Consider the following 25,795-nt stretch of genomic DNA (forward strand, 5'->3'; position numbering starts at 1 on the left):
ACGTTCTTTCTAATAACTGTCATGGAAGGGACACACGTTCCACACACAACTGACTTAAACATTCTTTTTCTTTTTTGTCATAAAAATATACGTATGTCTTTCTTCAAAGAAATTATTTTCCCTTTCCCTGTGTTACAGGAAGCCTGCCCACACCTTTAAATACAAAGCGGGTATAAATAGAACCACAAATTAGGCATCTTGAAAAGTCTGTATGCTCCAGCCACACGGAAACTAAGAAATTACTGTGAGTGTTTACACATCTGACTGTTGAATTAAAACATTTTCTATTCATATGCCCAACAAAACTGGCAAGAAATTAAGAAGGGAAAACAATAGCTTCTCTGGTTCTTTACCTGTTGCTGCAGTTTATGTTATTCAGCCTTCTTCATATGGACCACTGAAAGTGTCAGTCTGAACACAGTTGCCACTCTGATGAAAGCATATCTTACATATATAAATGATACAACTACTATGAAAATTTCAGTAAGATAGTCTGCTTTCTTATAAATCAAACTAGGCATTTGTCTTTTTAGTTGTCTCTCTGTATCATACCTATTAAAGGTAAATAAAAGCATGATGGCTCTTTTTATGACATTAATAGCTGGAGGGACTTTATAAATCAGTGAATACAAATGTACTGCTGATTACAGTAGAGGGAAGCGGGTCTGTCCATCTGATGCATTCTGACTTAGATTTCTGCTCTAAGACCTTGCTGCTCATTTAAAATTAACTCATCTCCTGTTTCTCTACTGTCATATGGTGGGTAACTTCTGGTGTTCTCCCAACTTCTGATATCAATGTTTTTCTACGAGTCCACACAACCTAATTACCTAGCATTAATGGTCAGAATACGGACACAGTTGCTTCATTAAATCTTGACAAGTCTTGTCAAAGGGTGAATTTGAGAAAATAAAGCAAAAGAAACTCATTGCAAACCACTCAGATACATCTTGACTGACCAGATATTTTTCTTCTGTCTGAACAGAAGTTTGAAGTGTTACTGTAATTTCAGTAACACTTCAAACAAGATTTAAGGGGTGAGCTGGCAGCTGGTCCGATGGTCAAAATGGCAATCTTCCCCACTACATTCAGCATAATGTTTGTTGTTTCTTTGAGGGTTGTTTTTGTCACACATTTCATTTCTCCCCAGCTGTACTGTCTACAAACAGAGAAGCTATTTTGCTTCCCCAATAATACTGTTTCTTTTGTTGGGTTTCTTTCAGGCTAGATTTGGGCATTTGTTTTAAAACAAATTCCTAGCACCTGAAGCTAGGAATGGTGCCTCCAGCCCCCAAGGTAATACCTGTACGCACTGCTGCTCACGAGTGGCCGTTTGCACTGCACATTCATGCCTCTCTGGCAGGAGTCTGGCGCTGGTGTGCTGCAGCACACGCTCCTCAACAGAGAGATGAGTAACTCCCCCAGAGGGTTTGAGCAGGTCTGTACAAGAGCAGGAGAGGAGGGTGTACAAAAACCAACTGACTACACTGAAAAAGAGCTCAAAAGCTTAACTGCAAACTTTTCCCCTAAATACCAACCTAAACTGTTCAGACAACAAGTGTTCGTTTTCTCCTAATACCTCTATCCATATTAACAATCAGGCTTTTTTTCTTTTTTTCTTTTTTTTTTAAGAGGTTGGTGAGACTTAGGTTGTGCAAGACACACTTTGATCTGCACCCTGATGAGTGAACATTCCCCTCTGCTGCTAGCCCAACTAATGAAGGGATAAAATTAGCTTTTATCCCTGGCACTTTCTTTAGCAAAAAAACATGCACTAATCAGCTGTCCTCACTAATCAGTCATCTGGCTAATGACCTTTTGCCTTAAAACACTAAAATTTCTGAATGATGTTAAAAAAAAAATTTAAAAAAAAAAAAAAAAAAAAATAAAAAAAAAAAAAAAACCAACCCAATGCAGACTGCTCTCTCTTTGTGGGTATTAAGCCTATCATCTGGAATTGGAGACTGAAAGGTTAAATGGCAAATCTGTATCCTGACTGGGTGATAAATCTCTAATCAAAAGGCACAAGCCTTGACACCTCAAGATGTACTTCATTACTACACAACTAAATGATCTTTTCCCCCTTTTTTTGTAAACTAGAAACAGATGAAAAAAATTGCTTAACTCCTTAACTATACTTTGCCTGTGGAGAAATCCACTCCACATCTGTGTTCAAGTGTCAGTTAATTTCTTACTTTTTTATTAATGCTTGAGCAGGAATTTAGAAGTTGAAACCATTTACCTTTTTTCCTCCCCCTTACAACTTCAGGGAACTAGAGCTGGGAAAGAAAATTGGAAAACCACTCCATCAAGCCTGCATTCTCAAACACACTCATGAATGTCTCAAAAAACCCTCCAAAACAAAACAAAGAGTCCCAAAGCACAAATATAAGCTTTCCAATTCCCCAAATTCTCAGTGTATAGGGCACAGTCCTTCTTCCTCTTAATAACATATTTAAACATTGCTTTAAAAGAGGGATTTTTAAGGCCTGTTTCATTTTCCTTCTCTGCTTTCTATAATGAGGCCCGTTTTTCTTCATGTATTAAGGAGGTGGAGCAAAACACAACCCTGGATGGCTGAGGAGGATTAGCAACAGATGAGATGTCCTGTGGAAGTCACTTTGCAGAGGCCTGCAATAATTTCTAGCTGCACCCTGGTTTTTAACTTCAGGAAAAAAAGAGATTACATTTACCACAAACACCACTCCCTCCAGATAAAACAGCTCTCCCCGGGGACGATGCAAAGTGACAACATCACGTTAAACTTGAGAGCCTTCCAACTTTGCATCCCCAAATGAGCCAGCAATGTGTACTCACGGTAATGAGGGTCCATGTAACCATTTCGGGGGTCCATGGTAAAGAGCGTTCCGCGGTAAGGTACAGAAGGTTCGGGAAGGTGCGATATAGATCCATGGATCTCCTTCTTGATTAATGAGGCCCTTTCCTCACTCGACGTGGAAGGCTCTTCACTGATCTTGCCGAGGCCTTGCCCACCCTGCGGCTGCATTGTGATCGCGTTCCTTCTCTCTCTGTGATAGGTCTGCCCAGGACTTTCATCCTCTGCAAAAAAATGAGGGAGAAGAAAGAGAGAAGGGAAGAAAAAAGAGAGACACACACTTTTAGCCCATTTATAGCAAATACAATAAAGGAAAGTTCTCCCCCTACTGCCCTCCTCCTCCCGGTGTAAGTTTGTGACAGGAGGTGCCTGTGTGGCTGTGAGGGATGGCCTGGGGACGCTTGCCTGTTTGGAGCTGGCAGCAGCAGAGCAGTAGATCACCATCACCCATGCACTGATGCTCCTACCAGCAGGGCTATCAATTGTGCAGGAATAGACAGTCTTGCTGTTTCCCTGCCTCCAGGACAAGGAGGCTGGGAGCTCCCTGACTGGGAGTCAAGAAATGATTTGTCACACAGAGAAGATGATGAACAGCACCAGCTGGGCCTAAATCATGCCCAGCCACCCACCACAGTTCTGCAGCCCAGCTCCAGGTCCCTGGGGTTTGCCTGTGTGAGGGCCTGAAACCTTGCAGGGAGGATCAGAACTAAGATGGGCAACAATAAAATGGGTGCGTCTGCTCAAGATACAGGACCAGCAGCATCAGGCAGGCACAAACAAGGCCACCTGCTCTGACAGTGTCACCACTGGTGCCTGCGCAGGACGGTTGATTACACTTTCCCTACCTCTTTTTCCCATATCCACACAAAGCCACAAATGAACAAGAGGGAAGAAAAAGCAGGGGAAAAAAAAAAATAACTAACCCAAGCCCTAGTTTGAAATAAGCCTCTAGGCCTATGGTACCACTTGTAAGGGGAAAAGAGCCTCCTGACCATGGCTTCCTTGCAGACAGCTCCAGGATTTAGTGCTAAAACAACACGCTGCTCCCACATGAATTTTAACCCCTAGGGACTATACACACCCTTCAAAATCCAGACAAAATGTTTCTGTTCCTCAAAATCAAGACCTGTGCTCCTAAGTACATTTCACACGTCATGTGGCAGAGAGGCTTTACTAGGTACCCAAGTCTTTAATGTAAACACTCTCCTTCAGTTGCATAATTGGTTTAAAGCAGACATGTTTCTCTGAACAAGCACGATTGCTTGGTGGCCATAATCCTTGGCCAAACCCAAAGCTCCGGGTACAGCCTCATTCCATCAACCACGCTGCACATGCAAGTGTACACCAATACATCTTGAAAGAGTACTGATACTCTTCATTTCAAACTCGCTCTGCAGTTCTAGAAGTACACAAGGCATCTCTGATTATTAAATGCTGGGCACAAAAACGGTAAGTAGAAAAGGAAATGAAAACACCCTTAGGAAATAAAACTAAAATGCTCTTACTCTACAACCTACATGCAAGAAAGAATGATTGACACCAGCGCAAGATTGCACTTCAGTTGTCAGAGATTTGAGGTCAGGGCTAAGTTTTCACTTGTACCTTTCCCTGGTCTACTTGTTCACACAGCAAAAGCAGCAGCCAGCAATTCACCAAGTGACTACTTTTAACAAGCCTGACACCAGCGTAACTCAACCTATGTGTCTTTATACGAATCAGATTAGAAACAGACTCTGTACCTACAGATACCTGGCCATTATATGCGTAAACTAGCTACATCATTGCTTTGAATGAAATGCCAACCAGTTTCTTCCCTGCCCCCTCTCCCCGCAAGTAGCAACAACACAAAAACTCAGCAGCATAGCCTACTGAGTATCTAATTATTTTTCTACCTCCAAGTATTGCAGCAACCAGGGTTTGCTGACTAACCAGCATCTTCCAGGGATGGAATTCTTTTTACAGCCAGTAATTCTACATACAGAGCTTTTCCAGGGTTGGGTCTGAGAAGAAAGAGTTAATGGAAATAGACAACAACATTACAGAGTTTAAACCCTTTGCCCTTTTCTACTTTTTATTAATATGCACGGGCACTGGTCCCTGCTCAGGATTAGCAGGGTTTAAAGTTTCAACTTTTTTACACTGAAGCTGGTTTTAGTTAGAGAACTGCAAACTGAGGACTAAAACTTTAAAATTTATATGAGGTTTTTAGAAACCCGCTTGTATAACTTAAAAAAAAAAAAAAAATCACCCCAAAAATATATTTTCCATCAGGTTTCTCTTTACCCAGTCTTTTATGTTAAATTTCGACCTATAGTGAACTTTCACTGATGAGCCAAACTCCTATAAAAATAAGGTATTACACTCCATTTGAAATTCTGACACTCTTAAGTAGAGCAGGCTAACTAGCGCTACAGCAGTTCGTAAAGAAGAAAGCTAGAGTGATTTGTGGGGCTGCATAATCACTCAGATGATCAGATAGGATTTCAGTTCTTTTACTCTTCCATATAAAGATAATATTTGTTAAAACTGCCATCCTGGGATACAACAAGAAGCTGACATCTGACTGCGGGCTCCACTTTCAAACTTTTCTTCTCAAAACATGCACATGTCATGAATCAAGGTACTAGAGACTGTTATGGAAAAGGCTGATTTTTCGAATTGCTGAATGAAATTCAAAACCTACTTTCAGTAACTTAGAAACTAAAGGAAAAATATGGTTTGTTTTAATAAGCTTTTCCCTTTTTTGGCTACTTGAGGAAAAAAAGGAAACAAAACTATTTTTCTTTCTGCATCAACGATCTCTCTCCCCATTATGAAGTTATTGCCACGTGACATTACAAGTCAAAAGTGTCTGTATGTTTTCTGCCACACAAAAATTGCCCCTGAAGTATTTAACTAAACATGATGGCATTTTTGCAATAATAATAAGGCTTATTAATCAGCCAAACAGATCGCTAAACACTGAGTTCACACCACTGGGTTGCTTGTGGTAGGGTGCAGATGAGAAATTTGACAGCACCCATGCTCCAGGACACTAAGAGCCAAGCAGTTTGCAGGTCCTCCCCCCGTGCCGAGCGGGAAAATCCTCTTGCAGTAATGCTGCTGACTCTCACGGCTGGCGAGCCACTCCAGTGTGTCAAAACAGGAAAGCTGTCTAATCTTGTTCTGGTTCAATTGAAGCGTTCAATAAAGTTTCAAGTGTAAGTGCAGGCAAGGCGTGCCAGGCCAAATTATTGACAGAAACACACTGTCCACCATGGCAACAAGTGGGAATCTAAAGCAAAAATGTAAGCAAACAGCCCACTTCTCCAGCAGCATCTGCCAAAGGGGTTTTACAGCCAAATAAGCAAAACTCTTCTGTTAACGCTCAGCTCACGTTTTAGAAGTGGCCAGCCTTTGGGTCAAAAGAAACATCTGATTTATTAAAGTGTTGCAGAGAGACAAATGCCAAAGTGATAGATGAAGTTGGTGGCAACGTAACAGTTCCAGTATAATTCCTCCCACCTTCTGCCAGTCTAAGAGTGAAGGGTTAAATAAGAAAATAGCAATCATGCCCAAGAGCAATCTGCATAAGCTTCTCTTTCTTCACACAAACCCTTTCTCTGACTTAACAAGCCAATAGCCAGAGACACATGTTAAAAGTGGCCAGTCTTGAATGATCACATTAATCCAGGATTCTCACATCCACTGAGAAATACCTGATTTAGTCCTGCTATTTTGATCAGATGCAAATTTTATTAGAAGTGCTGAGCACCTCACTTAATAGAGCACCTCTCACTCAATCAAAAAGCTTTCTCAAAATACTCACACTGGACAGCATGCCTGAATAAATACACTTTTAATTGCACAGTTAATTTACTCAGAAAGTTTTTAAAAAATCAGCCCAAGCCAAAACCTAAGCAAAAATCTTTTAAACTTTCTTTACCTGTTGAACTTCTTTGCGTTTTTTACCACAGACCCAAGACAAAGTAGAAGATATTTTACTTTGAAACACCTAAAGTCAGCAACTGACAAAGAATTTGAAATCTATTGATAAAGCGCACTAAAACTCAATCCCAACACACCCCAGAGACGCCCCTGCTTAAACAATACAACACCAGCCCAGTTAAATCTCTTTATATATTAAGTTTCATCACTATATTTCTGCCTGCAACTTCCAGACAGCATTACTATCTCATGAGAGATCTGACAGCACTTCAGCTGAGTAAGAGAAAAAAACAAGGTACTTACAACTCAGTCCAAGAGACCCTGGCTGATGTTCCCTCTAGGCTCTTCTCTTGACCAAAATTCTCTGGCTACCAGGACATGGGCATTCCTCCCTCTTTTCCTCTCTCTCCTCCCCACCCCCCCCCACCCCCCCCCCCCCAATCTCCCTCCCGCTCTCTCAGAGGCAGTGCTTCTCCCATTAGAGGAATTAAAAGTGGTTGGTGCCATGCTAAATTTAACAAGCTCATTAGTATTCTTCCTGTGTGCTTCCTAGTGAACTCTCCCTATTCAAGCGGCTCTCTCTAGCTGAGGGGTCAGGCGGCTAATCATTAAATCAAACTAATGTCACCCTATCACAATCAGCCTAAGAGAAGGAGGGTTTATTATTTCAGTTTATGCTAAATAAACGGTTTTACAAATGGTCTCCAAGCAAGGTCAACAGCAGCTTCAATTACAAGACAAACTTAACAAGAGTTGCTATAAACCAAGTGCTCCATATTGACCTAAGCACAAGCTCAGCTCTGCATATTGCCACTAGGAGGATTGTACAGGAATGCATATTGTAAAATAAAGGAAAGGGTAATCTTTTCTTTGCCAGAATTTGTGACTGCACAGAAACTGCTCATTCACCTCTCCCCAACCAGATTGCTGCTCAGCTCAATTCACCCCACACAAAGGCTGAAGACCAGACCTCAATGGACCGAGTGAAACATGTTCAAAACTAGGCTCTCTATTGTGACTGAATTTCTTAACATCTTTTCAAAAAGCGGAGAATGCCTTGAGGCTAAAGGAAGAAACAGGCTAATGGTGAATTGGGAATACTGAGCAAATTTCAGAGCCCTTTCCTCCTAGCTTTTGAGGTTGAAAGCAAGCTCTTTCCTTTCAAGTTTCAAAGTCCTTTTTCCTCCCGCAGTGTCACAGAAGGATTTGAAAAGAAGGTAATTGTGCTCACAGTCCCCCTGATCAGAGCTTACGTCCTATTTCTGGTATTTCAGAATACTTCTTGCAATAATGGTGCATATAGCTCAATCCCTTAACCATCCTGCACTCTGCAATTGCTCATTAAATGAACAATTGCTGGTATAAAAATGCCTTTTATGTTCAAGGTCTGGATATAAGATAAGCATTCTAGTACTCTAAATTTGGTTTACTAAGGAAACTCTCCATCATTAAATTACAAAACTGAAGTCAGAATATCAGTCTTTCCCAGAAAAGTAGCATTTTAGATGCTGTGAGCCAGAAGGAAGGGGGAAGGTGGAATGTAAAGAAGATTGACTACTTAGATTCTTAAGAGAGCAGATACCTAAGTAAGAAAGCAATTTCTTTCCCATTTAAGAAAGTCTAAGTTTTTGACACCTGTTATTTTCTTCCTTGAAAAGATGCAACAGAGCAATTGCCAGGCTCATTAGGACACCTGTACCTGCACCTTCCTGGATACACACACTTTTCACTACTCTCTGACCACCTTAAGAGTAACGTTGGAGGAAACAGATTTGCAGGACTGTGCCGGCCTTTAAAAAGAGCCTATGTTGTAAGCAAAATTTCATTTTGGGTGAGTACAGTAGTTTAAATTGAATACCCTTGGTCCCAAGTTTGTTATTTTCCTGCATTTGGAGCAACTGCACAAGAAGTACTCGGGAAACACTAACATAGATATGAAGGACAATGCTCATAAATGGTTTTAAAAATAGACTCAAATCACACAAAAGGCTACAAAATTTGCTAGATAACAATACTGTACTCACTTTATTTGCAATGCTTAAGCATACCTTATACAAGACTTTTGTGCTTATAAATAACATACATTATCTGAGCTTACCACTGAAAATGTTTAGTTTTCTATTCCCACTTGCGACAGATTTTTAACTTAGTCATTTTTTCTTTATCCTATATATAGTATTTTCCAAGAACTGATTTGTGATCTTTAGAACATGAATACACAGCCCTTCTGTGGTTTTGTTTGTTTTGAAAAACATGTTGTATTCTTTTGTTGTGTACTTTAGCTTTCACTGGAAGAAAAAGGATTTATCGACAAAGGAGAGAGGGGATCCAATCCCTACAATATCTACCTAATACTCCATATTCCCTTATTTTCCTCAAATGACGCATACATTCATTGTTGCTGCACCTACTGCACATCTTTATTCAGTTCCTTTTCTGACAGTACAGAGGAGGGGAGAACACAGTGCACTGACACAGTGCTTTATGATTTTGGAAACAGAGCCTAATCACGCATTCCTCTGGGTCAGTGGGAGAGTTCCCACTGACACAGACAAGACAAAATCCGGCCTGTACAGAGTTCACACCACTCCAATACTAAACTAGCAACCCATTGTTATCAGGAGAACATCGCTCACAGCCTCTTCCAAATGTGTGAGTAACTCTTACCCAAGACTGATGGGGAACCCAAGAATAGCACAAGCCAGCTTAAAAAACTCAAGAAAACTTTTACAGACCCCTAAATCAAGAGAGAGCCTTGTTAGTAGCAATGTCTTTATCTCAATTTATCTCAATCCAGATGACTTTACAGGGCTTGTTACCTCCCCAACCACTCCCAGCTAAAACCAACTGACTGTAGCTAAACATACATATAGGAAATTATGTAAAATAAAACCACCTTTAAAATTTCATATAATCAAACACCTACTTGTATTTAACTGAGAGTCTGCATCTACAAATCCCTGCATCAGATATATAGGGAAATGCTAAAAATCTCATATAAGACGAAAAAATCCTACTTAGGAAACACAAGAGGTAGCTGCAGACACAGCTACCTACACACAAAGGCAGAGTGCTGTGGAAATTTCCTTGTCCCAGGAAGTCCCAGGACTCAGTCTCAGATGGTGGACAAAGAGGGCAGGTCTGGGCTGCCTTACAGATGATCTTGCTGATCATGCAGGACATGCGAAAAAAAAAAAAAAAAAAAAAAGGAGTAACATTTGGGTATATGCCTGAAGTTACTGACCTGACACTTGAGCCATCCCACTCTCTTCAACGACTTCGGAGCAAGCTGCCAAAGTTGCTTGCTGTGAACCAGATTCCCGCAGTATCCTGTTGGCCAAGTTTGCCTCAAGCTGCCCAGATGAACCACCAAGCCAAGATGTGGAGCTTGAACCCGTAAAATGCCCAGCCACAGCCCCAACCTGCAGGGCTGAGAGTCTCTGGGAAGCCAATGAAGGGACCAATTCTCAGCAGCTTGCAAGGTCAGCCTCCAAAGAAGTGCGAGCATCACTTCTGAACAAGCCCTCTTCCAGCCTGTTTCCACACAGGCTTTAAAATAACAAAAACAAACTATTTAAATCAAAACAGCTGAAAACCATTTTCTCCCTTCCCAAGTTCAGGGCTACATTTCTCCCATGGCAGACAGTGGATTATTGCGGTGATACTTAACACCACAGGCAAGTGCAGCCCCCAGAACTCTGGTTTAGGTGTTAGTGATGACATTGACTGTGGCAGGAGAAACACTAAACCCTGCACTTAGGTACCAAGCAGGGTGGCAAGATTTTAGATTTATCTTCATGGGGCCTTCAAGGCCCAAATTTTGCTTGCTTTACTGATACTGTAATTCTGGGGATTCAGTGAAACTACTTGTGCAAGTAGAGCAAGAGGGATTCATGTCCAGTATCAGAAATGCTCCAACCATTGGGCACAAATAGTCTGTCTGGAAAATGCAGTGAAGATGTTGGTCAGCATGTGGAAATGCTGAAACATTAGCTTAATGAGAAAGGGGCTCTTAGTAGTACCAGTGCTTTGTAGTTCCAACGGACAAGAAAGGAAAGCAAGCTGTAATGCAGAAGACATTGGAGGTAGAATTAATTGGCAAAATTAACATGTAGCCTATCATTTCTCCTTTTAAATTTGCAGAACTAGAAGGCAGTCAAAAGCATTTCCCTTTCTTGGTATAATAAATTTTATGTTTGGATTTTGCTACTTGAGGACTGGGAAATTCAAATGAGAAAAAGTAATTTCTTTCCAGAACAAACTTACCTTTTTTATTTCCCCTTTCAAAATGATATTTTATCTTGCAAAATCCAGCGAAGACCACAAATTACTGTGGGAGAGCCTCAGCAAACTAGAACGTTTGCTCAAAGTCTGCTGATCAGGGCTAAAACTCAAGCTTTCAGAGATACTTTCAGAGTATCTCCAGGATCACTGCCCTTCTCCAACATCTAGAGTGTTCAAAGAGCCAACAGAGTCAAATATAAGTAAAAAACAACAGACATCAGTATCTGACCTTTGGCAACTATTTCTCAGAAGGAAAAAGCTCCTCAGCCTATTGTAAAACTCTCAAAAGGATCCTGATTTAAAAACATTATGAAGTTCCTTCCATTAGCCAGTTACTTGACTGTTAGTCACTGCTTACTTTGAGCAGGCTAATTAGTTACATCAAAGGAGCTACAATAAATTCCCAGGAGGGGTTGGGGGCGGGGGGGGGGGGATATATTTCTCAACCATCTAATAGCACATTTATGCCTATCTGTGGGTAACTGCCTCATTTCACTCAGACACTGGGGGACATATTCTGTGCTGTCACTTTCTACCAAGCCAGCAGCAAGACCAGGCCTTAAAGCCGTTTGAAGCCTAATATAAATTTGATTAGCCATGCTTAGATGCCACAAAAGAGTGAAAGAGGAGTTATAAACCCTTTGGTGCACCATCTCCTTTTGCAGCATCTACAGCACAGACATGTTAGCCTCCAGAGAATAAAAAACCCAGTTATTTATAGTGTTGCATACAAACAAAATTATATTTCTTCCATTTCTCCTTGGGTGGGTTCAAACTGCTAAATGGAATGATTAGTAAATCACTAAGTGGTTTGCAACAACCCAGGCAACCCTTCGGTTCAGATGGCAGATATCACCTATTTAGTTGCGAAATTTACTTATTGCTGCATCCTTTTGCACAGTTGCAGTAAGACTTTTGTTTCCATGATATCTCTGTACTTCTGGTCTCTGAAAAATACCAGTTGTTTAAAAATGTGTTATGGGTAACTCTGCCCTGATTTACAGTGGCTGCAATCTCCCGACAATGATTTCACCCAAGTTTTCTAAGGGCAGGATTTGAATGCCATATACATTTCTCTGTGCAGATGTCTATGTACTTCTCTGTACAAAAGCGTGGTCACAGGCACCCACAAATTCAGCTCCACCTTATATTCCATAAAATCCAACCAATTGCAGATGTGTGATACATCATGTCTGCAAATAAGTGTTCACATAGGCAGGCTGGATACCTGAATGTAAAAATGAGACTTTTCCCAGTCCTCATCAGTAGTCTAAGTAATTCAAAAGAATGCTGCACAACAGTCATAATGTCTACAGCAAAGGACGTTTTGAAACTAAGAAAAACTCTCAAGCCCTGTACCCCAAGGGATTTGATGCTTTGAATGATCTTCTGGACATCAGTGCACTAGTTTAGAACAGCAGAGCTGCTAGTTCACAGATACTGCAAAATACTCCTTTTATCAACACTGCTTCTCCAGCAAGAATATATTCTGAGCATCATCTGGCACCATCTGTTAACCTCTAAGTTAAAGCTCAGGAGCTTTCTTCCCTACCTGGCAACACTGCTTACAAAAGAAAAGCTCACCTTAAGCCTCAAGATCTCGACCTTCCCAAAGACCAACCTGTTTTTTCTCCCCCAGGTCATTTTCTTTTCAGTTTTCTCCTCTAAAAAGGATGTACAAGCTCTGGCAGAGGTGCATGCTGCCATACTCTCAAAGTTCCTGCCTTCACATTCCAGTTATCAAAAATACTCCTAACAGCCACAACAAGCTGCATCCTGGGTCCCAGGATGGGTGCATTTGAGTGAGCAAGGAGGGATGAGACTGGAGAGCCTGGAAGAAAAGGACAAAGCAAATTCTTCATACCATGATTTCCCCTCCCCTCACCCAGGGGATGGAATCCTCTCCAAAGCTTTGGAGCTTTGGCCCTGTGGTGTTGGAGAATTAAGACAACTGACTACCACTCACTACCCTTCTTGTCAGTACCTCTCTCCTCCCTTTGTCACTTCCATTGCACACTTCTGGCCAGGCTTTCCAGCTGCTAGTGGGGGCTGCCAGCCCTGCCTGCTACATTTGAGAAGAGGCAAGAAAGACATACCAGCTTTTTCTAGCTTCTCAACACAACACCACAGGGGGAGGAACTGAATGCCAACCAGACCACTTAGTGGATGCTGATAGTTAATGTTTTCTGTTGAGTTTCAGGGATGAGCAAAACTGATTTTGAGACTTCAATTTTTTGATTATTTATGCTTTTTTTTTTCAAACCTTAATGCTGGATAACGTATTTTAAAAGATGGTGGAATACTGGCCTCAAGCTTTTAGTGATCAACAGCATACATGTACTTAGGTGCTTATAACTGCCTTAAACAATATTGTATATTTCCATTTATCAAAATGCAATGGGCACCTGAGATCATAAAGACTGCCAACCTAAAAAAACCTTCCTATGTTCACAGAGAAAATGGCACAACAATTTAAAATAGCACTCTCCTCCTACTACAGTAGCCATGTCAGCTCAAAAAGGGCATTCTTAAATTGTTAATCAGATTTTTCTGGCTTCATCTATGTATAATTTGGCAGAAGGAGATTTCAGTGTTTCTGTATTATTTTTTTTTTATTTGTATTCTTGGCTACCTGCATTCTCAGGCAACATCCATTTCAAAGAAAAATAAACTAAGTTTCATCCCTCAAAAACATAAAATATGCAGGATTTGTATGGAAGGAAGGCTGGGGAAGGGAAAGGGAATCACCTGCAAAGTTCATTTGGCTATATACAAAGCGAAAGAGAAAAAAAATCACTGTGCAATACCCAGCAGTATAATCAGTTCTGTTACTTCTGTGTGCCGCAGAGGAATGCAAAACTGTAACCAGTGCAACACTGTCTTCTTCACTCACCAAATGTGTAACATACTGATAACTGATTTCGTGAGAGGAAAAAAGATTTTTATACAGCAAATAAGCAGTTTGATTGAAGGATTCAAGGTCCATTTGATTTATATACAGAAACATCCACTTAGATCTGAAGGTAAAATGTGTTGAAGAGTTAGCCCAAAGCTGCCCTACAAATCACCCTGCATATTCAATGTTCCACTTCTGAAAAATCAGAGCATGCCTCCCATTTCTATTACGTCAAATGCTTGTCCACAACTTGCACAACTCGTCCACAAATACATAACTGTTGACTAATAGCTATTTACCATGATCCTCTGAAGGCAAGGAAAAAAAAAATGAAAACAACACATAAAACCAGAAGAAAACTAGTAGATCAACCTTTAAGGTGTCATTGCCCTGAAATCAGGGCTACCCCATCCAGACCCCTGCTATTCTTCCAGCAGCAGAGAAATCTCAACCAAAACACTCTGCTTCCCCCTCTTCCTAAGAACTACACCTTAAGTGCTGAATCATGGCTTTTAATAAACATCCTGAATTTTTGAGTAAGTGCACCTGATTTACCAGTATCTCACCAGGTTGCTAAATATTCAGAGAAGCTTTTTCTCCGAATAGTAGCCATGCCCTTTCTTCCCCAGTGCAGAACAGAAGTTCCATCTTGCTGGCACCAACAAGAATTCCTTTCTTTCCTTTATAAACCATAGCTTTTTGGAACCACAATACAGATACCTCTCACATCATGCTGTCAAATTCATCAAATTAAAGTATAATACTTTTATGCTAATCTCATTGTTCATAACAGTTCTGCCACAAGTCTTGTAAACATGAAAACTAGAAGACAACTTGTACTCTAGATACCTCCAGGTACTTCTACAGTTATTTATGACTATGCTGCCAACTGTGCCACAGTCATTTGTTGTACTAACACATCCTCCTTGCAGAGGATATGAGATTTAACACATTTGTCCTATAAAATTCAATTAGCCATTTCAGATGCGCCAGAGTTGTAGCATCAAAACCAGCTAGCTTTAAAGAAGAAATTCCCATTAGAAATCGCCTTTTTTTTAATGGCAAAAAGACTGACAGTCCACAGTCTTCTCACAGCAGAATACATATTGGGCTCGCTTGATGCAACTCCTTTCTAAAGACTGGAAAAAAATCTTTTACAGAGCAGTAAGGTTACCACTGTCAGCTGCACTGAACTACATACTTCCCTCTCTTTCGGGTCTTATCTTCAAAAATCACGGAAACAAAGATGTAAACTCAGACATTAAAGAGTGTTAACATCAAAGTATATGCACTACTTTTGATATTAACCAAAGCCTTGAACCTGCAATCTAACTGACACAAATCAGGGGTGTCTATGTAATTTCAGAAACAGCCAAAATGAGCTCTGTGCCGTGGCCTGCATTTGCCCACCGACTTTTCAAAGCACAGTATCCCTGTATGTTTTTACAACTACCTGCCAATCATGAAAGCAGCAGGAATCCAAATTCACTTCTTGGCATTTTCACCATGTATCTGTCCACATTTCTTAACACATGAAGTCTTCTATTTCTTTCTTTTCCTTTAATACATTTAAAAATTTTAAAGATCTCCATTTAGAGCAATTTCTGTGCACTGGATCAAATCATGGCCTGCATAAGATGCCGGCCCTTTGGTTTACATGAAAATTACTGTATATCACAATTCAGCTGAAAAAAAAGGAACATACAAGTGCATAAAGAAATTACATCAAGAGATGTCAGTAACAGTTTAATAATTGTGTATTATCTCACCTATATTCCCCCATCCTCCCCCCCAACCCATCTAGTATCATATGTATCACTCTTACGGTCTGCATATCCCAACCGAGCTTCAAATTCTCTCATCAAAGAAGTAAAGTATAAAAATATGTTTACGATCTCCTAACTTTTGCTACTTCCCACAAAAATCGGGGTTTTCATCAGCAGTCACACATACTTGCTGAAGACCATTCCAATGCCATCTTTATAACTTGCATTCAAATGAGTCTGTGCCAGAACTTACAGGCAGGACTTTACAAGAGGCCAGTGAATGCACTCAGCTAAGCAGGTGTCCTACAGAAAAGGTAGTGCAAAAAATGCAGGCAGACAGCTGAACAACGCTTGAATTTTAACTTTCCCTTGTGCTTTAACTCACCAGTTTAGTTCATACTTAAGTCTACACAAGACTCTTGGAACATGTTAACTCACATAATGTCATAAAACTCTGGCCAGGGCAACACATCATGGCTTGAACTATAGCATATGCATCTCCAGTTACAAGTATAAACCTCAGGATAAATGGAAAGAAGACAGGAAATAAAAAGCTGAAGTTTGGATCCTTACCATTTTTGGTACCCTATTAATGTTTTATGTTAACAGGACAAAACCTGGATGCCAGGATGCATGCTGTGATGCATCATGATGTACATAACAGAGTACATAACTGTACTCAGAAGGATGGCTCTCGTCCCATAATACAATGTTCTTTTGCCTCATTTCTGAGGGAAACAAGACGAATAATATCAAGGGAAGGCAGAAAGGAGTTTGGTATCTCTTCTACATTATCTTTGAAACTCATTGATTGGATTAAGCCATTTTTGTCTGAGTCAAAAGTTTCTACACTAGATTTCTACCAAGAAAAAGGCAGCAGCTAGGTGGAAGCAATGCTGTATTACCAACCTTCTAGCATCAAGGTTCCAGAGTAGTATCTCTGCATCACAGAGGAAGTATTTAGGAGCAAGGTGGAATAAATATCCCACCAGAAAAAAAAAAAAAAAAAATCAAAAAACAACACTTTGATCAGAGCCAGCATCTTACCAGACACCAGAGAATCAAGACAGAAAGCCATGCCCTGGAGGCAATTCCCAGGAAGGTCAATTTCTCCTCCAAGCACCTCTGCATTTTGAGCAGAGCTGCTGATTAGGGATGTGATTAGGTTTCCAGGACAAGTCTTACAAAAAATCAGCACCAGAGTGCAACAGAATCACACGAGGTTCTGTAGGCTTCAGCAGTATAGGATGATTCAAACACCCACAGTGCTTGTAAGTATTAAGTATTCGCTTGAGGATTAAGCATTTGTCTTCCACAATCCCCTCAACCACTGAGGAACAGAATACACAGGAATACTTTCATTTACCCAGCAGGTTTATCAGCCACTCATGAAACTAGATGCAGGCATGAACATGGAGACCAACTGTAGAATCTGTTTTGCCCTCTGACCACAAATTTCATCAGAAACTGAAGAACTATACATGCACATCCTTGACGAAGAACAGCAAATAAAAGCGTGGCCCAAGAGTGATCACTGTCATCTTCACAGACCAGAAGCACTGCTGCAGAAATACCAGGGTTGTATACCAGAAGCTGGGTTCACTGGCAAAAAGGCTTTCTTCTCTACTTCTCAACAAGACCTCTCTTCACTTCAGCAGAAGCAGGAAAAAATGGAGGAGTGGGCCCAAAGGAAGCTGGGAACAAATTGCACCTTAAACCAATAAAATACCCATGGTCCATCAAGTTGTCTCATTACTGAGAAGTCAGTAATTAAAATTTTAATGGCATGCAAGCAGATTTCTAAATCATTAGCCAACAGAACACAGTGTCAACAATATCGCTGAACAGAGAGATAGAGAAAAATCAACCGCCACTGCTTAATCACTTAGGACTCTGTCCTGCAGCTATTAATCTGAGGAGGACAGAAGTCCCTTATGCCACTGCAGCTACCTGCTCTTTAGCAGTAGGTCATTAATCTATCCACCCTCATCTCAAATTGTAATATTTTACATGTAAGGACTTGAGAGCGGGTATGCATTTTTGCCACAAGTGTAAAACAAAATTATTGTGCACTGTTTATGAAGCATTACACATCTATGCATACACAGAACTGCTGGAACATGAACAACACAACAAGAAAAAGGATAGTTTGAAAGCAACATCAAGCCCACAAGAGAAAGGCATGACAAAGTTATGGCTGCCTGTGCAGCATCACGTGTGTAACTACCATCTGCTTCGCTGACAAAATAACACGCCATTTTTCACTGCAAGACCCCAGCTTAATCCAGCACCACCCACGGGGTGGACAGTGTGTGTTTCACAAACGGTTTATCACTACCCGGTTCTCATCTTGGCGTTCAACATTTGGCCCCTCTGCTCCATGTACCCGCTTCCCTGAAGGCCAGCTCTGCAGACAGATTATTCATTTCCTCCTGGACTTTCTCTGGCACTCATTACAATATCCAAATGCTTCATCAGTAGTATGAAAATGTTTTCTACAACAGTTCTCACAAGGTGAAGAGACGGTCTTGTCCACTACCAACAGAGACCACCCACTTAGTGTCCCTAGCTGTACATGCATAGTCTAGAGTACCTGAGAACCCATTTTCAGAGAACACATTTTCAGAGTATTTAGCATCAAATCTACTTTACACAGCTGGTGTTTTCAAGCAATATCTATAACTGTATTTGTTAGCACGCACACATGCTTGCCTTTCTGAAAACCAGATGCAAGTGACATACCAAGAAACAAAAAGAAAAACCTTCTATATTGGTGATGTTGAGTTGCTCCAAGTAATAAGAGCTCTAGGTTCGATGTAATTAATGACACTGCAAAAATTCCTACATATTTGCACTTTTGTGGTTAAAGTATATAAAAAGGTGGGAGTTGTGACTGAAGAATTCCTCATTTCTGGGGCCATTTATAAAAAGCCACTCTCCTAGCAGGTACTTTTATTAACCAAGTTCAGTCTGTAAAATCTCCTTGTATGGTAGCAAAGAGATATTTTGTCTTAATTATACTTTTTAATGAAATACAGAAATTTTTATCACCAAGACCTACACCTCACCATCAAGGAAGCAGAAGTTGGCCAAGGGGGTGACAGACTATTATAAAAGAAAAAAAGTGGGGGTGAGATAGAGAAATATTACAGCTGCATGTCTGTTTCTTCAGGTCACCATACAAAGGGATGAATGCATACGATGAAATCATTAAAGACTGCACTATAATGGACAGGCACAGAATTCTATGTCGGAATTCCTGATTTTGTGATATAAATAATATTCCTTTATTTAATTACTTGCATGTATCTTCATCGTATATTTAAAAAAAAAAAAAAAAAACACAAAAGAAAAAGCAAAATGGGAAGATGAGTATGGCAGCATAAGAAAGAGGTGATTTAATTCAACCCACTGACCCTTTGAAAGAAAACAAAACACCTTGCAACCTCAGTAAATTATCATTTGCCAAGACATTTGGGGCAGAAGATGACAGACAGCACATCAAGGATTCATAAACAGTTGCTGATAAGAGAAAATTCTGCATGTTGAATCCCATGCTAAGCTTTAAAGAAGAAATTTACTTTAGTGAAAACAAATTTTCTGCTTCTTCCACTAAAATGCATATTTTCTGTTCCATCTTTCCCCTTGTAATTAGGAAACTGCTTCATCTTCCCCACTACCATCTCCTCCTCCCAGACCTATTTGCTAGTCCAACACTGCACTCCACAAACCTCTTATCTCACATCCATCTTCTTCAACCAGTATCTGTTAGCCATGAAATCTAAGCTCTTTGTCCTATTCCTTGTGGGAAGAATCTCTGTGCCCAGTTGTTCCAATCTTCTCTCTCAATATATCTTTCTCTTAATCTTCAGTCATGCATGCCAGCCCTTGTGCCTCATTTCTGATGATTCTGTCTATTCCTCTAGGTTCTCTGTCCAGTCTCAGCACCCTGAGCTTGGGCTCCTTTCTTATGAGCTTCTTTTTATGGTATCTTTTCTTTCTTACCCCTTTTCTCCTTTCTGACAGGGCTCTCACTCTCCAAGCCACACTCAACTAAAGAGAAACCTTCCCCCATTGCTCTCAGCATCAAGACCTGGAGTACCATGGGAAAACTGGTGGAGGTGTCCTTCACATGATACTCAGAACAGTGGATCCCGTAACATCGTCTTCAGTTTTCTGTTACCTTTATGTTGTTAGCATTGCCTTCTCTTTGATGCAGCTGGCTCATAATAGTGATAGACGAAAAACACAGTCCTAAGGTCCACTTGCATGCTTTGCAGGAAGAAGAAAGGAAATAACCTCAGGAACAATTATCTCTGCAACTCTCATATCTGCAGTTAAATATATGGAAGATGAGATATGCCGTTTCATACAATGAGAGCCATAAAGTAGGATACATCTCACCTAACTCTAGAGTACTTTTGTTGTCTAGGCTCCTTCTGTTGTTGGCTGAGAAATGATGCCTCCAGACTGTGATTCACCCTATCTCAAAATGTAAGGACTCATCCTTTGAATGCACATGACTGACTACAGATCACTCACTTAGACATTTACCTTTCAAAAAGATAAAGGTAGATAAGATGGATCTACTATCAAACTTTTAGAAATATGGGGAATGCAAACTGTTTTTTCACGGTTTTCTACAGTAGGTACTATTTTGCCATCCAGTAATAATATCCGCCTTCAATCTTCAATCTTCAATCTTCTTCAACTGTTTGGTCTGATTTTATCTTTAAATAACATAAGTAGCCAAACTGAAGCTAACAAATTTCATTCTCTATTTCATTACAACAACCAAATACTGCAGAGGAGCTTGAAGAACAGTGAATAATTCTCACTTTCAGATTATTCACCTAATCTTTACTGGAAAAACTTAAGTCCCAGCGATACATGCAGTTTCTTAGGACAGTCCTGATCACTTCTCTCACTGCTTAAATAAGGAAGCCAAGCCAAACAGCATCAAAACTGGAACATCAGCACTGAAACATAAACCAAACAATATGACTCATCTTGGCTGGTTGTTTTAATCAAAAATACAGTTGACCATTTTGTAATAAAGGTAATATAACACAGCCAAATCAGTACAGCTATATTCTTCTAAAGCCTGGAGAACACCAAGCACTTTGAGCCTTATGATCTGTGAGACTACGATAGGTGTTTTATGAGAGAGGTAGATGGACCCATTCCACAATCAGTTCCGTGGGTCAGATGTCCCACTTCAGAGACACCTCGCTATAGACTTCTGACCACCTGAGCTACAAAGGTACTGAATGTTGGTAAGACCATTAACATCAGCGCATCATTCAGAAATTTTCAGTTTCAAAACTATACTCACTTCATCACCACTAAGCAACTGCAGTCAGACTTTACTGTTTAGCAACTGAATTTCTAAACCATATCTGTCCTAGTGAACAACCAGTACTAGTCTGTACCTACATAGAAGACTGGAGATGCAAGGGACCAGGATCTCCACAAATGTTGTGCAGCTGGTACTTTGGTGATTTTGTCTCTCTGTATCTGTTTTGGATCTTTCAACTATGAACTCTTCACAGCAGAAACTGTACATTATCAGACATATATCCATAAATGAGCAAAATGAGGCCTCTTAGAATTGGTCCTTCAAAAGCTCAGAAAAATGTTTCGGTTTTTTTCACACTACACAATTTGAGTTTCCCAGAGAACTATCAGAGACTCCGTATTTAAAAATCAGTTACCCAAACACATGGGGGTTTACCATTGCAAAAAGAAATGGTGTACTGCTCCCTTCAGTGTAAAACATGGTGAGGTCTCAGTCATATTGGAAGTAAAAAAGAAGTACAAGAAATTTTCCCATGTCTTAACTGGTATCACTAATGTTTTACAGAATAATCTCTTGAGTGCAACACTCAGAATATTCACCCTTCCCTTCCAATTTTCATTTGATTATGCCTTTCTTCACCACTGTAGAGGTAGTTTGCCTGGACAAAAAAAAGACTGAGAACTTTCAAGTATTTCCTTCTACCTCTGTCACCATTACTTCCAATAGCAACTGGAAAACATCATTTGAGTTTGGGGGGAGCTGTCTGGTATCCCTGGTCTGATCAAATGGAAAAAGAACATGTATCCTCTCTTGCTGAGAAGACCTGTGGGGGAAAAATAAAAAAAAAAAATATCCAGGATCCAGCAAAGATTGATGAACTGTACAGGACAGTTAATTGTCACTGTTCCCAGATGAGTTATTAAAGCTGAGGAGAAATTAAATCCCATCTCGTATTTCTTCTTACACAGCCAGGGCAATCTCCATGTTGGAGAAATGAGGGTAGAAATAAGAAAGGAAAACTATAGACTGCTTTACTTGCAGAGCTTAAGACAACTTTGAAGCAGCCCCTGCTGGGATACAAAATCATCCAAAAATTGTTGTAAGTGTGGGTGTTTGTAAATAAGGCTAAGGGTAGCCTTATAAGTTCAAGAAAAATTCTCAAGTATTTCTGCTTAGCTGGTATACATTTTGATTTTATCTTTTGGATTTTAACTTGCATTGTAAAAATGTTTGATTTCCAATTTGAGAGAGGCTGTATTTTCCATTGAGGGATAATGAGTTTTAGAACACTGTTGCCATCACTTAACAGCTAACCAAACTGGAGAGAAAATCAACCACAGAACAAAACTGGAACAAGGGAATTGTTAACAAAAAAATATTTCTCCCTTCAGCTCTACAAAGAGATCAGAGAACAGTTCTTTACTCAAACCAGATTTTAGATGCTTCCTTCCGTGCACAGTACATATGGCATGCATATATTTTTCTTTAAAGCAGAACTACATCTCTTCCTGTTAGTAAACATATCAAGGCTTTTTAGGAGAACTAACAGCAAAACTTTTCTTGCTTTTAATGTAGATTGAACATGTTTATTCTAAATAGGAAATAATTTCTCTGACCATACGCATAAGCTGAATGGCTTTTTAAGAACTAACAGGTAAAAATACTGCCTTACATAAAAATTCATTCATTTTTACATAACTAGCATTTGAAGAACGCTGTGTCTAGCACAAAAGTAGTTAAACAAAACTGAATTTAACTTGACAAGAATACCTGCACTACCTCTTCCCCTCCAAGCTTACTTTCCCACCTTTCTCCTTATTGCACTTTTTTCTTTTATATGCCACCCCTTTCATATTTGCCTTTTTTCTTTAACAAAAAGTCACTGCTGAGTAAAATGTAAAACGCTAGCACAGGAACAGATAATTCCTTCCCACTGCCCTATCACCCCTTCCTCTGCCAGCCTGAAGGCAATATAGTCACTCAGAAAGAAAAGTTGATAGCAATTTTAAGCAAAGCTAACAACTGAAATATTGCAGGTTTTCATGCTTCATGCTTCCAACATAACACAGCATTGTCCACCCGCTCCAGCAACTGGCTCCAATGTATTTTATTTCCCTCCCAACCTTCTCAGTTTGGTATCAAATACAGGAGAGAATTTGAATGTACATGTAAGTGGATTGCTAGTCCACATTGCTCATAATGCTATTTGTCCATTTTGCAGCCAGAGGGTGGTGAAAAGAAACAAGGAATCTGCATAGAAAAATGTGTAAAAACTGATTCACAAGCTACATCTTGCTAATATTAATCTTGCTAATACCTGCCCAGCTGGCAGAAAACCAATAGCAAATGAAAGCAAAACTGAGATGTAGAGAGGTAACAGGATCTGGGGGCAAGTTATGCAAACATAGGCAAAAAAAAAAAAGCTCTCTGTATGAAAACAGAGCACTGGGAGCAGGGTGATGTGCAGCAAAGAGGAAATCCTAGCTTAATGCCATGCGTTACTCAACTTTGGATGTGGCACTGACTTCCAGCAGCAATACAAGTCTGGAGTGGAAGACAAGAAGGGTACTGGGGAAGACAAGTCTATAAAAGAGATGTTTAAATGCTATATAAACGAACTTAAATAACTACAGACACAACAGAAAAATATGCCATAGTGATGGCATCCAGCATTATCTTGGTGACAACTGTACAGTGCTATGAGCTTGGAAACAGCCAAAACAACTACAAACCAGTAATTCTGAACAAAAAGATCTGATGTATCCACCCAACTCTGACAGACTAGTTATTTGATACTAATTGGGCTCTGCTAACAGTATGGCAAGAAGAGGCTGTACTGTGGAGCTACAGACAGCAGTCATTTATCTAATCTTAAAATTTTAACAGAACTTCGTTGGCTCGGCATCAATACTGTACTCTGGAAAGTACCGTACCCTGAAAGCCTCTCACTCTGGTATTTCCACAGTTGCTACTATGCCAATCACAATGACTTTTTCTGGAGCATCCAACTTTCCCAGCAAAAGACACATACTAAATAATGACAAGCCAGAAGCTCTCTCATTAGGAGTCTTTTCATCCGTCCATCCATCCATTCATCCATCCATCCATCCACCCCTCAAATTAAGAGCATGAAGTGCATTGTTCCAACCTTTGTCCATACCTTCTCCTCCCATGATCAAAATGCCCAAACACCACTGCACACAAAAGCATCACAACAGTATCCTTCCTTTTAATGGGCACCATGCATCTCTTCACAGAAACACAAACAAGTTTTTTACCCTCTCAGAATCAATACACATGAACAAGGCTACTGTCTTAGCACGTTTGCATGCAACTGTATATCATAGATGTTATCACTGCTGACATTTTACTTACAGCCTTTAAGTCAGAAGTCTTGTCATTACAATAAGCATTTCTTTCAATATAGATAACCACTCACAAGTATGTAGTGGCAAGAAGAGCAGCTGAGCTGTCTCTACACACCATTTAGAAGGGCCCTGGCTAAATCACTTGTGCTTTTCTTGAATTCATTTCTAGAAGTACCTGGCCATCTATCCCCAAGGTCTCTAGCAGGAGGCAGAGTGCAAGCAGACCAGCGACAACATATACATGGAATGTCCTACTGTGAGAAACTGCCCAAATCAGGCATAGAAGGATGATTACAGCAGCCCATTGAAATAAAGGCATGACTGGCCAGTAACCGGAAACCGCAGGTCTTACGCTGCTGGCCTTCATTAGTTCTCAGGATCCAATCACATAATTGCTTATAAACTCTTCTCAGTAAAAAGTTGTAACTTAGACAGCAAGAGAGGGGGTAGGCAGGGTTCAAGACAGGACTTCTTTAAAGCTCCTGACAGTTATCCCTCATTAGTAGAGATGAACATTTCTTGGAATCAGAAAGACAAAATTTGAGGCTAAAGGAAGAGCAAGTTTGGTGTCACAGCATCCAGAAGGACATGACTTTGAAGTGTTTTTTCTTTGAAGTATGAGGAGTAATGTCAGAAATATAAGATTCTTGTGAATGAAATTAAGCAACAAGGAAAAAAGTCAGAATACCCCTAGCATTCCTGAAGCATGCCAATAAGCAAGAAACTGTGGCTACGCTAGGCTACATATACTCCCACTGGATACTGCAATACCTCAACCAACACAAGACGTACTGAGAAAGAGTTTTAACTGATACTATCCCATAAACTTCCCCTTCTTTCTCCTCTATGTCCTTTCAAATCCCAGCATGAACAGAAAAACAAAACAGCAAACTAGAGAATATGATTTCAGTCCATCATATCAGGTGCCAGAAACAGCTTTCCAGGACAATAAATCACCTGGCTATGGATACAGAAAGTTCACATATTACTTAAGTTCACTTTAATGGTGAGAGATAAAAGATCCATTCTTTTTACAGCAAAGCCTCAGTACTGAGAATCCATCAAACAACAGCACCTCATTCTGCAAGGCCTCTACGATTTCCCAGTAAGGCAGTGACAGCTAGCTCCAGTGACACCCTCGAAGAACATTAGCAACACCAGCCTGTCCCCAGAGGCCAAGGTTCCAGGATTTGGAACAGTGCACACCAAGGCAGAAGGATTATGCTATCAATGACAGAGCTGGAAGTACACTCCAGCAGTTGCAGTTTGTCGAAGCCACACCCAAAACATTCATCATCTTCAAACTGCAAGAATCTATGTGATCAAAAAATCTTCCTCTTAGTTGTGGCAGTCAAAATTGTTGTTGAACTAAGTCCCACACCTTTTAGCAAGTTAATAACCAAAAAAAAACCCCTCAGT

General features: G+C 40.2%; 1 protein-coding gene across 2 annotated transcripts in view; it reads right to left on the reverse strand.

The window, feature by feature from the left end:
* Window positions 1–25,795, reverse strand: part of GLI3 (GLI family zinc finger 3) — a 206,271-nt gene that overhangs the window by 135,809 nt on the left and 44,667 nt on the right. For both annotated transcript variants that reach the window (XM_040082894.2, XM_040082889.1), the window contains exon 4: window positions 2,818–3,060. In XM_040082894.2, coding sequence (XP_039938828.1) covers window positions 2,818–3,060 — 243 coding nt within the window. The remainder of the gene's footprint in view (window positions 1–2,817; window positions 3,061–25,795) is intronic.

This window comes from Hirundo rustica, chromosome 1 (genome assembly GCF_015227805.2).
Source record: "Hirundo rustica isolate bHirRus1 chromosome 1, bHirRus1.pri.v3, whole genome shotgun sequence".
In the NCBI taxonomy this organism is placed as follows: Eukaryota; Metazoa; Chordata; class Aves; order Passeriformes; family Hirundinidae; genus Hirundo; species Hirundo rustica.